This window comes from Haemaphysalis longicornis, unplaced genomic scaffold, assembly GCF_048455015.1.
Source record: "Haemaphysalis longicornis isolate Haplotype H1 unplaced genomic scaffold, Haemaphysalis longicornis Haplotype H1 scaffold_1, whole genome shotgun sequence".
Taxonomy (NCBI): Eukaryota; Metazoa; Arthropoda; class Arachnida; order Ixodida; family Ixodidae; genus Haemaphysalis; species Haemaphysalis longicornis.
Window position 1 is genome coordinate 229839856 of NW_027526203.1, and position 17418 is coordinate 229857273.

The 17418-nt window shown below is 48.5% G+C and overlaps 1 protein-coding gene and 1 pseudogene across 1 annotated transcript in view; both read right to left on the minus strand.

Annotated features, from left to right (window-relative positions):
* Positions 1-968: 968 nt before the first annotated feature.
* Positions 969-2579, minus strand: LOC144158093 (piwi-like protein 1 pseudogene; annotated as a pseudogene).
* Positions 2580-12723: 10144 nt separating this feature from the next.
* Positions 12724-17418, minus strand: part of LOC144142579 (uncharacterized) — a 34824-nt gene continuing 30129 nt past the window's right edge. The window contains exons 3-5 of the mRNA XM_077674178.1: positions 15686-15760; positions 15378-15452; positions 12724-12890 (exon numbers count right to left, since the gene is read on the minus strand). Of these exons, the coding sequence (XP_077530304.1) occupies positions 12756-12890; positions 15378-15452; positions 15686-15760 (285 nt within the window). The 3' untranslated portion in view covers positions 12724-12755. The remainder of the gene's footprint in view (positions 12891-15377; positions 15453-15685; positions 15761-17418) is intronic.

The window sequence follows — 17418 nt, forward strand, 5'->3', positions numbered from 1 at the left end:
TAAGTGGCAATTTATGCTTTAGCATGGTGTAACTTAAAAAAAAGGCAAACCTGTACACGCTCAGATCCAAAAATCGCTTAAGTTTTTATGTTAATGCTATCTCCTATTACCTGCCATTACCACTTTACAACATGTAGCCCCAGGATACAAGTATGCAAACCAAGTGAATGCCGCAGTTGTGAAAATTCTCAATGGACCTCTCGCTGTTGCACGCATGCGTCCGTGAAATGTAGCAACGGTTGGCAAAGCATGCTTCAGCCACCTGTGGGGAGAAGTCGTGCGTAGCTGGGCTTCATCGGTTACAGTGTCCGTATTTTTGTTTTTCGGGCAAAGAGGAAGCGAGGAGGAGGTACTAGAATGAGAGTGAAAAACATAGGAGGGTGTCATCTCGCTCGCTGGCGAACTGAACACCTTGACCAAACGGCTACCTTGGAAATCCAGCGGTAGGAAAATATGCCTTCCCAGTGTTAGAACTTTGCAACTTTTCTTGCCAGTTGGCTAAGGAGAGGCCACATGTACCAAACAACGTTTCTAAAGCAGCTCTGTGTCGGCCATATATCAGTATACACTGAATCATTTTTGTTTTCGAGGTCCCAGCTATGTAGAATGCTTCATTAGGCCACGTGCATGCTGCCTCGGTCTCCCCTTGTGTCGCCCATAGACCACAACTGGAGTATACATTCGCTTATTTTGTTCACTCAGTGCTAGTCTTTTTCAAGTATGGTGTGCAGCAACACAGATGCATGAACGGCCCTTGTAAGTGCAAATAGGCACAATGCTGACTGTCTGCATGACAAGCATCTGTGTTGCGCTGTGGCTTCAAAATAGGCAGCTATGGCTGACCGAAAGAGCGAAGACGGTGGGTGGGTAGAATTGATGGAGTCCTGGACTGACGACCCCGCCCACCTACCAGCTCTTCAGTCAAATAAAGTTTTTCCTCCTCCTCCCAAGTGAACAGGGGGTAGGGGGATTGGCCAAAACAGAACTCCGGCACAAATCCTTTATTGGCAAATCAAACGAGCATGCACACACCGGCCCAATTTGAGCCCCACTAGCAAAACAACTCGGCGGAGGAAATCAAAGGTAGAAGAGCGTCGTGGACAGCTTGTTGTGCGGCTCGGCGTGCAGGCTGGTGCCGGCCAGGAAGGCCAGCTTGTGGGCGTACTGGCACGGAGCGGGCACGCGCACAGTGCCGGGCCAGTTGAAGTACAGGTGGGTCAGCTTGTAGGCCAGCCGCTGCATGTGGTCCGGCTTGAGGCCCGTCGTGTCGTGGATGATGTTGTAGTGGGTGGGCGCCACGGTGCCCTGGCGCACGCTCTGCGACACCAGGAAGAAGTCGTAGCGCTCGGGGCGCGTCACCTCCGAGTCGACTACCGTGCCGGGCGGCGGGTTGCTGATCGTGCCCGCCTGGTTGGGGCGGGCAAAGAAGCGCGTCGAGATGCGCTTGGTCACCACCACAAAGGCCAGCTTCAGCTGGTGGGTCTCCGGGAACAGCGCTCGCATGGACGACACGATCTGGTCGATCTCCCACTCCCTCACCTGCGTGGCACGACGACGACGACGGGTGGGACCCGGAGCCCCTCCTCACGTACGGGGAGGTGCTAGAGTGGTACCGGCTCGGCCGCCGCACCGCGCCACCGCCCCACCCGGGACTCACGCGTTCGCAGGCAGTGCTGTTACGCCAGTTACAGACACTATCGATAATCACGCCGGCACTCGCACGCCACGTGTGCCCGGACGTCTATGTCAGTGATGTGTGCAGTGTATGTGAGCGTGAACGCGCAACTTTGGCCCACATCCTGTGGGACTGTGCAGTGCATCCTGTAGAAGCAGCCGACCTCTACGGCCGGTTGCCGGACACCATCGACGTAAACGCGTCGGGGGGAGGGAGCGGCTCTGTGTAGCCCGGACCTCCCCTCTGCTGGCATTTAATAAAGTCTTTCTCTCTCTCTCTCTCTCAAAATGTACTAATTGACCAAGCACACTATATAAGCATATTGCACTAACAAGTACGCCTTTGACTTAAGCAGATTTCTTCATCTCCCGTACAACCTAATCAGCCGAGTTCATTTTGGCGTTAGGCATCTATTTACTCTCAAATCGAGCAGTGAAACATTTATTGCTTGTCGTTTATGCAGGTTGGACATTCAGCGTCTCTTTTAACACTGTACTTCGGCAAAACATGAAAATAGTTGGCAGCCTCCTTGTACTCGCACTCCTTCGCCTTGGTGCCATTTGCTGTAAACATTTTGTTACACCCGTTTAACTGGACAAAATGTGTGGTCGTGCTAATGACTGTAGCAGATGGGCAAACACGTTGTGGGGCCACTCGCTTTTAGGTGAGGATGTGTGTGCTGTAGCCGGCTTGCGCTGGCTTAGTGTCTGTTTCTTGGGAAGGCGAGAACGCTAGGTGCGGCAATAAAGGTTTCAGCGGCTGGCCCGTTGTTGTGGCGTCGAGTCTTGTTACGGCAGGGTCGAGGATTTCCTTGGACTTTCTGGGCACTCCTTGGAGGCCGTCCGGTGCATTCCCTGGGGCAGAATGCACTTGGAGTTACAGGCATGGTCTTGGTCTGGGCCATTCGCTCCGCACTTGAAGCATGCATTGGTATCCAAGTTTGGGCACGTGTTGGCGCAGGGGACATGACTTCACAGCAGGTGTGGCGCACTTGTTTCATCAGGCTGCACAGTGCACACCGTACTTCCCTGCTGTAATAGCATATGTAGGAGACTTGCTTTCAAAAGAATAGTATCACGGTTTCGTGCATCTGCCCAAGCATTCTGGCTTGTAGTATTTTGTGACCAGGTGCATAATTCTTTTCGTAGTTCTGTTGCTCTAGAGGTGACTGTACTACCCCTTGATGGAGTTGTGTGCTACCACAACGTGTGCAGTGACGGCTTAGTCTTTTCTGCCCAGACGGATGTGGGTTATTTGTAAAATATTTATTGCCAATTTTCTGCTTGTCATGCTGGCAATGGCGATATTCTGAATTGTCTCCATGCGAGCATGAGGGTTCTGGTGTGTTCTTTTTTGAAGACACCATCTTGACTCCCCCACCGACTTTTAGCATGGACCAAGTTGTATAGTATAGAACTTTGCGTGGTCGAATTAGTACCCCCTTGAAGTCGTTTTGGGGCTGTAGTGGGTCCCAGCATTGTTTGGTGTCTTGGGAACGTTAGGATTTCAGGACCTCCACAGGTCAACGCTTGGTTGGCAACTCTCAGTTTGTTTTTGCCGTACCAGACTGACCCAGTTGTCATCGGATCCTTCAAGTACCGGTAAGTCTAGTTTGATGCTCATTTCCAAGTTTTCCTTGGTTTATATCGTTGCTTCCGACTCGGAGGGTGCGGGGGGCTCGTTATTTTTGGTGTCAGGCGTTCAGCCTGACCTCGCCGAAGCTTACGTCTTGAAGAAGGTCAAAAGTGGCATCTGGCCATACTTATTGAAATTGAAAGGGACAGCATTCGAATATGGCTTGCGAAGTTCAAAGCATAATAATTTTCGAAAAAGCGACTCATTTGCGATCTTGGTGTCTGGCTTCCACTCGAGAATCCGACAGTTGGACGTGGTTTTATTGGCGTAGGTTAAGCGTTAAGATTTCAATGCAAAGATGGGGGAGCCCATGCGTGGTGCATCTGCTAAGGTTGCCCCCCCCCCCCCTTCTCTCCCTGCAGGTTTTCACGCACACATAGGTGCATGCCCATTTTCGCTGTACGAATGCAATTTGTGAGGCTCTCAGAATACTGGGGAGCATGCTTCTCAGTGGTGGTTTCTGACAAGCTGCAGGACCGACTCCAGGCACTCCAACTCGGCATGATGGCCAAATCAGCGAAGCATCAAGAAGAAACAGAAGATAATGTAATGTTTGACACGTTTAGCATGGTCTGGAGCGTGCTTTTCGACGGTAGTTCTGGCACGCTCCAGTACTGGGTCGCCCTTTGGAGGAGGCTTCAAGAAGCAGCAGCGGCACATGGGGCACCGTTTAGGACGCATTGAGTAGGGTTTCGAACGGGCTTTTAAAAGGTAGTTCCAGCAAGCTCCAAGGCTGATCTTATGCAGTACACACAGGGTTGTAGTAAGAAATTATTCCAAGATTTTCTGTCTCAGATTGTAGGTTGTAGTCAAAAATGGTTTGCTGGAATGCGATGTCGATCAACCACCACACCCTTTGCAGAATGGTCAAAACAAATGGAAGTCTCGTCAGATAGCGTACTTCAATCCTGCAGGTGGCCCGGTGATGAAAGCCTGAAATAGAAGCAGCAGCAGCTTATGAAGCATGGTTGATAACCCTTTGGTCAGGGCTTGAGCATGGTTTTGCAGTGGTAGTTTAAAAACCAAGCTCCAACACTGACACCAGGCACAACTTACCAGGGTGGCCCAGCAATGGAAGCGTCAAAAAATGGAGTAAATACATTCACTCATTCACTTTACTCAGCAAAAAGTAACAAAGAAATACGCATAACTCTGTCTGGACCCATAGCGAAATCTGGTTGCTGGTGTGATGGGATAAATACATACAGGTGTCACTTTTGACAGACCGCTAACAATAATGCGTGATATAAAAATATTAGTGCAGTATATTTTCAAATTGTACAGCATTATGACAGAATCCTTATGGCACTGTCACAACACGTTCACAGATGCACAAAATGTTGCTTAGGCAGTGGCGCACATGTAGATTAATTGTCAGTGGTGCGGTCAGTATGGTTCATGGTGTGGTCAATTCGTTCTTTGTACCAGGGTTATTTCGACCACATTGTCGCCGTTCGCATTCCACCCAGGAGGTGGGTTAGAAAAGTCACGGAGGCGACCCAACATCAGAAAGCCACTGCTGACCCCTCCACCTCCTTGACAATATCTTGGGATTATCTTAGAATTGCCAACACATTATAAGAGGACGTTTGGGAATTCTACTTGGCAGAGTGGCCAAATGAAAGAAGCTTTAAGAAGGAATAGAACGTGAGGTACACCATGATGCCTTGAGTATGTCTGGGGCATGCTTTTCCAAAGGTAGTTCCGGCAAGCTCCAAGACCGACCAGAGGCATCTCATCTCAGATGGGTAGTGCAGTGATGGAAGCCTCAAGAAATAGAGGCAGCAGCAGCTTATGAAACATTGATGACTTCAATGTGTGCTGGAGGGTGGTTTTGCAGTGGTAGTTTCCAAAGCAAGCTCCAAAAACGACAGCAGGCACTCCAACTTGCCAGCGTGGCCCAGCAAGGGAAGCCTCAAGAAATAGAGCCAGCAGCAGCTTATGAAAGATCATTGATGACCCTTTAGTGTGATCTGTAGTGTGGTTTTGCAGTAGTAGTATCAAAAGCAAGCTCCAAGACTGACAGCAGGCACTCCAACTTGCCAGGGTGGCCCAGCGATGACAGCCTCAAGAAATAGAGGCAGCAGCAGCTTATGAAGCATCATTGATGACCCGTTAGTGTGGTCTGGAGCGTAGTTTTGCAGTGGTAGTTTCAGAAGCAAGCTCCAAGACTGACAGCAGGCACTCCAACTTGCCAAGGTGGTCGAGCGATGGAAGCCTCAAGAAATATAGGCAGCAGCAGCTTATGAAACATCATTGATGACCCTTTAGTGTGGTCCGCATTCCGTGCTACGAGGAGGTGGGCGAGAGAGGTTACATAGATGATCCAACATTAGGCTACCACTGCTGCTGATCCTCCACCTCCATGGGGAAATTCTTGGCATTATACTAAAATTGCCCCCGCATCGTAAGAGGGCATCTAGGAAACTGTTCCCGATCTCTTTCCCAGCGGTGTGCCGGCAAAGCTCTACAACTATCTCGGCCTTCAGCCTGCCTTTCAAGTCTCCATGGCATATGGCTCCGATGAGTTCAGTTAGTTCCTTGGGGCTCATTGAGTTGAAATTTTCAGGTTCAAGGCATCCCATTTTTTTTCAGCGGAGTTAGGAAAGCTCGACGACCGATCACATGTGCTCCAGCTTGGCATGGTGGCTAAGCGATGGAAGCCTCAAGAAATAGAAGCAGCTGCAGCATATGAGGAGGCCAATGCGCTCTCTGTACCAGGGAGCAGTAACCTTATCCGCATTGCTATCTTTTATGTCCAATCTTATGAGAAAGCGGGCAAGAAATGTCATGCAGTCCACTGAGTCGAAATCTTTTTATTAGGGACATCCTCTTTGATGGAGCTGAGGCAGAAAAGAAAAGAATGGGAGAAAAATCTGAAAGCAGTCTTCTGAGGCTTCTTCCATTAGCAGTAATGCTGGGGATCAGCCATTTTCGAGATGACGCGCCCTATAATTGGCCCAAGTAGAAGTCCTGTTACTTGCTCTCTATATTCCACCAAAGGTCCTTGACTACTTGTTCCTCTTTTCTCGGCCAGTCCGTTATACCTGAGAAATGCGGGACTTGAGTGCACGAAGCCATAATGAACCACAAAATCTTTGAACTCTCTTGACACAATCTGCAGGCCATGATCATTGCAAACTTCTAGTTCTAGTAGTAATTCATGCCTTGCAAAGATCCGACAAAGTTTGTGAATTACTGCAATAGCAGAGGTCTACTTCATGGACCCAAATTCTGGAAACTTAAAACATCATAGACAACCAAAAAGTGCTGTGGTCATTTGCTTTCAATGTAGTTGAGGTAGTTGCTTGCTCAGTCTGTGGGTGTCAAACACTTTTGTCATATCTGTGGCTTCTGTTGGTTTTGTTCCGTTCAGACCACTGCTGAAAGAGCTAAGACGGACCCATAAATTGTAGCCTGCAACCAACACCACTGCTGCGGAAGGCTCCCAGTCAGTGGTGGAGGGCGTTGGCTCCTGCAGGTTTAGAAATCGCCTTTTGCACTAAAGGCACTGTTTCAAACATGTGGGCGTCATTGTTTCTGCTGCCGACTCGATATGGCTGCCTGCAGTTTAGGCGACTTACGACTCGAACACCCAGTGGGCATTACTTAGCAAGCTGAACCAGCTGAGCAATGCAGCTTGAAAAATAAACTAATGTTCTGCTGACCGGTGTGGCTTTGTCATGCCTCTGGGTGGTGCATGGCGATGCAGCAGAGGGGTTCAACCGTCTGACCAATCTCGCTCTCGCAAAGCTGTTACCGGCCTTAGTGGTGTACTTCCGGGCTGTTTTTTTTTTTTTTTTTTTTTTTTTGCGGAAATTTGCTAATCAGCATAAGGGGAAACTAAATGTATAGATACACGCCGGATTCCCGAAGGAATCGGAGCAGGGGGCCATGATGTGGTCCTTGTATATCCACGCCATGAAGTCTGGCGGACGTCCGGGGCGCGGGCCGCAGGTGGCGATGTGCACAGCGCATAGGTTTCGCAGAGCAGGGCAACTCCACACCAGGTGCTCTGCTGTAGCCTGGTCAACTGGAGCGGGGCAAAAGGGGCAGGTGGAGTTGAACGGGGCATGGTATTGAGGAGGCCAGGACCTCGTCACAGCTGGCGTGAGGGCGACTCCCAGGCGAAGACGTCTGAGCAGGACCTCATCTTGGCGAGACAACCCGCCAGGGAGATCTGTACCGCACGGGGGTATGAGAGCGCGCGCGGTGCGCCGTAGACGTTCTTTTGCACTGGCAAGGCGAACACTGTTTGACGAAGGTGCAAGAGGTGTTAATATGTGGCCCCACTGCCAACGGGGCCATTACCTAATGCTTTTATCTGGCCAAGTTGGAGTATTTACAGTCGAACCTGAAGGTTGGTACAGGGGTGTTCGTACTAATTTTACTGGTGTGCCCAGTGGTACAAGTACCTCCCACATTCACCATGCAACGCTTCTTGTTTTGGAGCATGTTTCCATGCCCGAAACTAAATCTGCTGCAAATGCTTTGCCAACCACCTAGCTGCCTGACTGTGACAAGCACGTGCGTTGGCCGTGACATTGCTGCTGTCATGTGGCATATGCCAGCCCAGGAGAGGTCCATTGATTTTGAGCTCTGAAAATGGCTTATCGTGAACGTCTTTGAATTGCGTATGGCAAATGATGTTGTCCTAGCTCAGTACAGTTGTTCTGTCGTAATAACAATGTTAATTTTTAGAGACATACTGAACAGTTTGAGAGACATGCACTCTGGCCTAACTTTAAAGGAAACGCAAATTTTCACCCGCAGCTGTCAATGTTTGGCAAGGGGTGCGCAACTTTTAGTGAGACATTATTACTGTGATAGTGTAAAGAAAAGAAAAACCATTGCCTTTTCCAGTCATGGAAGCTCCGAGTGTTTCTTTCCATCTAGTGTGCTTGAAAACAATAAACGAGAGTGTTGTCCTCTTGCATTCCCCCAGCGTTATGTAGACTTGTGTAGCTATAGATTTATAAGACAGTAATTGTAATTAACACCTGTGTGATACTCATGTGGAGTAAAAGAACAAATGTACACATATTGAATGAAATGTTGCGAAGCATTTTTTAGTGTTAATTGAAACGTGTTTTCCTTAAAGCTATTTTGTGAGGTTGTTTCCTTGTGTAATAGAGCAGACATTCTTTGGAAATGTGCAATAAATGCACCAGTTTTTCTCTTGTTTGGAGTGTCATTTTCCTTTCACTATTATTTACCTTAGCCAGAAAGGAAGGTGTGTTTTCAGCAGGGGTGGAACAGCTGCGCCATCTGCGCCATTCAGCGCCAAACTTGTTTACCTGCACGATCCTGCACTGAACCGCCCCTATTAAGCCCAACTCGTTTATCAGTGCTATCCTGCTCCGCAGAGCCTGAATTGAGCTGTCTGATACTAAAGTCCCTTTATCAAGGGGCTCTACCAGATACGACCGCCATTATGCCTCGTGCCCAAAAACGTAGTTGTAACATTGTGTTTTCCGTTTCAATGCGGTAATGGTTTCGGTTTCGTGAAGGCTATGAGTGGCTATCAAAGTTGGCTTTTGCTTAGCTCTAAGGCGGCAAGCACTACGTTTCTTCTCCACTTTCACTTTGATTTATTTGTGTGCTCTTTGCACTCTTGTGTTTGTCAGGGTCGGCTGCTGCACCCAATCATTGGAAAATGACCAAAAATGAGTCAAATGTTTTCGTGTCTCATCGCAAAAGATAGAAAACAAAATAACATTCGCATGAAAGGTTGTAGTTTATTGGAGGTAAACTTCAATTTAGTCGACCATTTTTGACTAGCATAGCTGGCATGTATTGAACAAACAGGATCTTGGGCGCTTTGCCCTCACTTGTTAAATTTGGTTCGCCTATGTTATGAAGTAATTACTGATCTTTGCTTGTGAACTTTGTAATTAGTTTTGCTTATGTGGAAGATGGTCCAGCAGTAATGGTCCAGCGCGGCCTTCTAACACGCACTAGTTACGTGATCAACGGCATACATTCGTCGACTCTCACAACTCCGTGATGGGTGAAGACAAAGCTATGTTCTGTGTTGCACGCTCTGAAACTGCTGTTCGACAGAAAAAATGCAAGCAAACGCCCTTTTTTACAGGATGCCCCGCGAGTTCGCTTAACACTGCCATGTAGCGGACACGAAGCGAGGCCTATTATCTTATAACTCTGGAGGTAGGTAACTCCGCATATTGCAAATTTACAGATATAGTACAAGAACTGCGTTCCTGGTTCGGAGTGAATCTAGCGCAAGGTTGAATGCCTAATACAGTAAATAGATTACACTTAATTAGCAGGGAGCTGTCACAGCAGCCTGTGACAGCCCCCTGCTAAAGCCTTTCTGGCTGCTCCAAGCCTGCTACAAAAGGCAATCTTGCCTGCTCCCAGGACTGCTCCCAGACCCATGTACCCTGTTCCACCCCTGTATTAGGCATATATCTGATTGCCTCAAACTGTCTGGCAATCGGGTGGTGCACAGTGAGAGCACATGGATGGTGTAGTAGTAAGTGATTTTATTCAGAAATAAGTAACGGAAAGTTCAACCAAGGATATTATTATGCCCACGTAAGGGCACATCTGCATTCAACTTGGTGAGGGGGTATGGGGTAAAGGTTGGAGCACAGTAATTGTGAGAGAAAGGAAAGAAAAGAACTAAAAGTAGTCGAAAAGGAGAGAAAAGTAGTTAAAACGGCTCAAGCCGAGGTGACTGGTGGCGTTGGTTCAGCCCTGTGGCCTCGAGGTAGTAGACAAGGCTCTGGAAGGCCCGCACTTGAATGGTGGTAATAACCTGACATTCCCTCTCTCCTTTTTCTATCCTATCCTCTTTCCATGCCTGTCCTGTCTTCTATACTTGTCTTCCCTAGGCAGTCTTGTGCTGTAAGCTGTCAGGTATGACTGCCGCAAAAATCTGCACTTTCAGGTAGGTCCCCGTGGTGGGCGAATGGCTAGCATGGCTTCCAAACATATGCCCGGCTGCATGGCAGCCAATTGATCTCTGAAAAGAGGGCACACAGATGCAGCCTTTGAATTTTTTGCTGGAAGAAAGCCAGGATGTGTTTCCATGTGGTGTACTGTGATAATGAAAATGCCACCTTTCCTAGTATCCATATGCCTGTTGAGCCTGCTACAAAGCACAATAAGATCAAATGGTGGCCTGCTGGTCGAAGTTGAGGATAAGGCAGTGTGACGGGGTACATGCGTAAAGAAAATTGACCTCCCGTGGAGCCCTCACCACTCTATGAATACAGTTCAGGGTGTCATCACTAAGGCAGACTTCCTTGTCCTTTCTGGAAATGGATACCTTGAAGGTTTTTACGAACAAAGATACAAACCATACACATTGCCCTCACCTTTGGCAGAACAGTTCTCCTCCCGGAGACCGTATGCGTACTGGCTATGTAAAGAATCAAGTCATACCATACATTCCAGCTCGCATCAGTGGTACACTGGTCAGAAATTTTGCTATAGGTCATGAAGCTGTAGGGGTAAACAGACGTGCCAGTTGCAGCAAAATGGACCATACCCGAGGAACTTGTTCTGCACCTGCCCCACTGTACCAACTGCAGCGGCGGCCATGCTGCTTATTCACGCTCATATCAACGGAAGAAAGAAAAAGAAATCATTGCACTAAAAGGGAAGGCAAACATCGCCCTGCAGCCTGAAGGCATCTCGCTATCAGGCACAAGATATGAAGCGCCAGCATGGCAGATCAGGGGAAAGGCCACGTATGGCACCTGTGCATAATTCTGCGCCAATGCTGGCGCTACAGTTCCTCCAGTGTTTCAGCAACTATTGGCGCAAGTTATGTACAGTCGTGGACAAAAGAAATGCAAACGCGTAAATAAGAACGGGTCAAATCGTCACATGGCTCCATGAAAAAGTAACAAAGTTTGCAGAAGTGAATTTTCAAATATACCACAACCGCGTCATTATGTGGTCTCCACGCGAACCGTATTCTACAATTTTGCGTGTTCTCGCTCGTATTTTGGTGTTCACTTTTCATTTGTCCATGACTACAACCAGAATGTTTGTAACCGGGGGACAGCAGTATAGGGAAAAAAGTGAGCACTGACATACACCACCATTGAAAATTGGCCCACACATACATCAGCAACGTATTGTACCAAGTATGCATAAACACATCTGAGAAGCACCGGCAGCAGCTCAGTGGGACGTTACAAATGGTTGTTACTAAGCCGATTGACAATTGGCCCCATAATTCTTATATGCAAGCTCCCACAAAATTCTGCAACTTGCACCTCCCCCTCTTTCTGAATAAAGTTTATGATGATGATATCATGCTGCCCTGACATCAGATAACTGTGCTTCGCAATAGCAACTCCTCTTAACTGATATCTAGGCGGTTAGCATCATGTGTCATAGGCTGTCCAGCAACAGTCAGCCTTTTTTTTTTTCAATATTATTGCCTTTCAGTCAAGGAAAACTTGCCACAACTTAATCTGTGTACATTTCGGCTTAATGTACTTCCGAAGGCACACCAAAAAAACATGACAAACAATAAAAAAATGCTGATATGCTTTTCTTGTTTTGCCTACACCACGGCTGTTGCTGGTGGCACCCGCACCATCGCATGTGGTCGCCATCACGTTTGTTTGTCTAATCGTCCAGTAGGCGTGTTGAAAAAAAAAACAGTGAAAAACGTCCTATGGCCGCCAAGGGGCACCTCATTGCCACAAGCTCGAGTGCACCTTAAAAGTTGCGTAACATTTTTTTTTTTTTTTTTTTGCGCGCAAATGGTGTCTGAAACTTCCTGTATTTTTCCGTGTTATAATTTACTTGTGAAAAGGTTGGTGCGCAGAAGAAGGGTGCGCAGGCAACGTGGGTATGTGATCGCTTGGCGTTAGACCTAACGTCACACTTAAAGAGAGAAAAACTTCAATGAAAGTTTTGAAGTTTTAACTTTGTCAATCGGCATCCACAGCTCGACGTACATTGTGTATGATGTTGCTTGGCATGTCGTAAAGCTGAACTTGAAGGTTACCCGACTTCAAGTCTACACCTAGGACGTTAGGCCCAATTGAGTCTAATGGCGTCAACGGGTACCCATTGGAAAAAAAGTGCTCAATGTACGTCGACCTGCAGATACAAAGACCTCAAAGTGGCAATACACCCTCCCTCCCCCCAATCGCCTTGCGTTCCAGCGCTCCTAACCCACCAGTCCCATCAAAGTGTGTCATCCCTCTTCCAAGCGATGGCACAACGAATCGCCTTTTTTTTTTGTGTCCACTGCCGTGCCAAGGCCTTTCTCTCAAAGCTCAGGGACTTAAGGGTTTTTGCTTGAGCAAGAATGGCATGCAGGTATACATGCGGATTGTGCATACATCTATTCACAAATATAAAAAGAAACACACACGTTAGCAATAACTTATTATTTGTATTTTTAATCAATTAACCATTTTTAACATAATTTGCGCACTAACATATCTAAACGTTATCTTGTGGATGGGCCGGAGGGATGAGGACAGTTTGTTGACGTGAGGTGATCGCAGACCTGCCCAAAGTGCCGGGCGTTGTTCGAAGCGGCTGCGAGGATGTTGCAGCCACTGGCTTCATTCCAGCATTTCACCTGCAGCAAGGAAATGATATTTTCACCTGTGACAACACGTTCTACCCTACATGTATACGTGCGGATTGTGCATACATCTACAGTCGAATCCACTTATAATGATACCGCTTATAACAATATATCGGATATAACGATGGACAACGATTGCACCGTCCAATTTTGTATGCTTTCTATGGTAAAATAACCCGCTTATTACGATGCTCCCGAGCCGCGATATCGGATATAGCGATTGAATCCGCTTACCGCGCGCGCCGAAAATGCGAGCTGCCGCCGGCGCCGGCACTCGGCGCCGACAGCACGCGACACGCCTTGCATCCCGTCCACTCCTCAGAAAACGAGTCGACTGCGCCAAGCGAGAGGAGGAGCAGCTTTTCTTCCCGACTCCCCTCCCGGAGCCGCTGCTTTGGCCTCATCCGCGCGTCCGGCCGAACCACCGTTCGGCTGGTTCGGCCAGTTCTGTGGTTCGGCTCGCACTGCTCGCAGCTCAGAAGTTTCCCTCGCCTTTTCTGCACGCCGAACTGAGTGCTTTTTTTTCTCCGCATCTGCCTCCGTTCAACGTTTCACCAGTTTCACTGCGGAGTCGGACTGAACGTTCGGACGCCATGGCCGATTCGCCTGCGGCGCTTCCTTCGCAAAGTTGCGCGCCGTCGCAGCAGAAAAGAAAGCGCACGGCAATCACTCTAGAAGTGAAGAAGAGAATTTTGAAAGACCACGCAAATGGCCAAAAAGTGTCCGCCCTCGTGGCCAAGTACGGGCTCTCACAATCGACCGTCTCCACAATCATCCGTTTCGCTACCAAAATAACGGAGAGTGGCATGGACAGTGGGAACCGCAAGAGGGTTCGACAGGGCGCCCACAAAGACGTTGAGGACGCATTGTTCGAATGGTTTTTGAGCGCTCGTGCGATGAACATGCCGATCAGCGGGCCAATTCTGGCCGCGAAGGCGAAGCAGTTCGCCTGCATGCTAAACGAGAGCGACCTCGAGCCGGGTGGCGGCTGGTTACAGCGGTTCAAGGAAATGCACGGGATCGTGTATAAAGCAGTTACGGGCGAGGCAGCATCCCTCGACGTGGAGGCAAAACGTCGTTGGGAAGAGGAGACGTTGCCAAGCATCTTTGAAAAGTATGCTGACCACGATATTTATAACGGCGACGAAACCGGTCTCTTTTTCCAAATGCTTCCCTCCAAGACGCACGCTGTGAAAGGAGACCCTTGTAAGGGTGGCAAGAACAGTAAGCTGCGCGTTACTGTCTTCTTGTGCAGCAACATGGACGGCAGTGACAAGTGTCAGGCGTTCGTAATTGGCAAGTCGAGGAATCCGCGGTGCTGCACGAATCCCAGTGCGGTACCGCCACAATGGAAAAGCGTGGATGTCGCGGGCGCTGTTCCACGAGTGGCTCATGGAATTCAACGAGGGGATGGAGCGGCAGAAAAGGAAGGTGGCACTTGTGTTGGACATTTGTAGTGCGCACCACTCCATGCCTGACATGGCAAGCGTGGAAGTGTTCTTCCTTCCGCCCAATACCACGGCAGGCTTGCAGCCCATGGACGCCGGCGTGATCGCCAACTTCAAGGTGCTATATCGCCGGCGCGTCCTCGACAGGCTTTTGCTGAACGTGGACAACGCCGCACGGGGAAGCCAGGAACCTGACCTGAAGATAACTCTGCTCATGGCCACGCAGTTTATCTTCGGAGCGTGGTGTGGAGTTCGCGCCTCCACGGTGCGAAACTGCTTTCAGCAGGCTGGCTTCGTTCGGCGACGTCACGAGGAGGAAGCAGGCGAGGAGGATGCGATCCCAGGGGAGGCCATGGAAGCACCCGACGATGAAGGGGTGCCACAGTTATGGTCGGCGCTTCACGAAGACGCGTCGGGTCTCGACGATTTTCTCCATGCCGACGATGGTGTGGAAACGTCCGAGTGCCTCAGTGACGAGGCGATCGTTGCGAGTGTGCGTGGTGCAGCGGACAGCGGTGATAGCGACGACGACGACGACGCGGCTGAGCAGCCTACCCAGGTACCGTCATCGCACGAGGCCCAACGAATGATACAGTCCCTACGGGACTTCATTTTCGCGAAGGACCTCCCGCTCAGCTATGTGGAGCAATTAGATGCTCTCGAAAAAGATGTGCGTCAGCTTCGCGTGAAGCAGTCAAAGCTGACTGACTATGGCTTTTCTGCAAACGAGTAGTTGCACTACCTCACTTGCCTGCTAATAAAATGTTTTGATCTCTCTTGTGGCTTTTTTTTTTCTCGACCCGCTTATAACGATTATCAGTTATAACAATGGGATTTTCTTGGCACTTGGATATTGTTATAAGTGGACTAGACTGTAGTTGCAATATAAAACACGTACATTAGCAATAATTTATTGTTTATATTTTCAATCAACTACAATTTTTAACATAATTTGCACATTGCCATATCTAAACGTTATCTTGTGAGTGGGCAGGAGGGAAGAGGACAGTTTATTGACATGATCGCAGACCTGCCCAAACCGCCCGGCGTTGTTCGAAGTGGCTGCGAGGATGTTGCAGCCACTGGCTTCATTCCGGCATTTCACCTGCAGCAAGGAAATGATATTTTCACCTGTGACAACACGTTCCACCCTACATGTATACGTGTGGATTGTGCATACATCTAGTTGCAATATAAAACACGTACATTAGCAATAATGTATTGTTTATATTTTTAATCAACTACAATTTTTAACATAAGTTGCACATTGCCATATCTAAACGTTATCTTGTGAGTGGGCAGGAGGGAAGAGGACAGTTTATTGACATGATCGCAGACCTGCCCAAACCGCCCGGCGTTGTTCGAAGTGGCTGCGAGGATGTTGCAGCCACTGGCTTCATTCCGGCATTTCACCTGCAGCAAGGAAATGATATTTTCACTTGTGACAACACTCTTCCACCCTATATCGTCTGCACAGCACTTGAGTTGCAAGCCTCTCGTGATACACAGGTCGCAAAATATGAAGAAAAGTCGGAGCTGTTGAGGACTAGTTGGTTTTACGGCAGAAATGGAACATCATTCAAAGCATCGGAAAAAAATTAAAAGTTCAGCGCCTCAAGAACACAGGGAGTTAGTATGAAGCAACGGATATGCTGCAGAACAAAATAGAGGTGGTCTAGAAATGGCCCTCCCCTCCACAATTTTACGCATGAGCAGAGGAGACCCACAAATGGGACAGTGGGGTATCGGCTGTGCGGACCGCACTTCTGCCCATGCGACTGTCAAGGTCCGTGCTCGGAAACCAAATCAGGCGATAATTTCCCCATTAATCGTGCAGATTTCAGTGATGTAACATGTGGTGAGTGCAATGGCGTTTCGATGATATCCACAACACATGTATATGCACAGTAGTGTGACAGGTTTTTACTCGCAAAGACAGCAGTGCATTTAAATCGAAAGACAATAGTTGTGGTACACAGGTTGGTTGGTTGCCATAAAGAGTAACACACACCCTCACAGAGGCTGGGATAAAAGGATGGCAATAAAAACTAGGCTGTGGTTAAGAAACGAAAAAAATAACAAAAAACAGTGGAATATAACAATTGAGCCAGGAAGAAAAATGTATGCAAACAGCTATAAAACGGTTTCCACTGAAAACAAAAAAAAAGGACCTGCTTGATCTGTCCTGGCCATCTGCGTTTTGGCCGAAGCGCGATCTAGTGCTTGATATTCACATGTATACTGTTATGGCACCCTCGCTTCAAAAAGGCTGACTGCGCGCGGACTATCCAGAAGCAGTAAATCGAGGATGCCCAATGAAAAGCGACCACAACGTTCCAATGCCGGTTCCAGTCCCCAGTCCCGGTGGCAGAATTCTCATGCAGAAGCTCTAAGGGCCCGTTTACACTTGCGACTATGCGATTTCTGTCGCTCTAGTCGCCCGGCATCGCTCTTGTTGATTGGTCTCAACCTATTTCTGTCGTCACGAAAGAGTGATACAACTAGAGCGACAGAAATCGCATCGCTTTGGTCTCCCCAGTCGCAACTGTGAACGGGCCTCAAGAGAAGGAAAAACAGAAGCTGAAAAACTACAGAATTTGGCTGCTCCAGTTATGGGACATCGTCCGAAGCATCATACATTCCTGCTTATTGAGCGTTGACCAATGCCACATGCGGCCGTGAGCTGCTCTGAGGGTAGTATGTAACACTTTTGTAATGTGGTATTCAGAGTACGCACACATAATTCAGAACACGGACACAGATTTCATGTGGCTTACCCCCCTAGTGCTTGCTCTCGAAGTAACTGACTGATTGTTGCTGCGCTTGACTGGCGTGTCCCCGCGAGCATGCACCAAGCTCAGTGTGCGCTATGCGGGTATGTATCACTTTGCTGAACTAACAGTTACAACTGTCGGGTATGGGCCGGCTTAGGCTTAAGGTTCTGTGACATCAACTGGTCAGTGCAGCTTGCATAAAATGAGTAGGCAGAGTACTTTTTCAGCGGGCACCGGTACGACGTTAGACCTAAAGTACGGCCTTAGGCCTGACGTACTATTTTTTTCTTAATTACC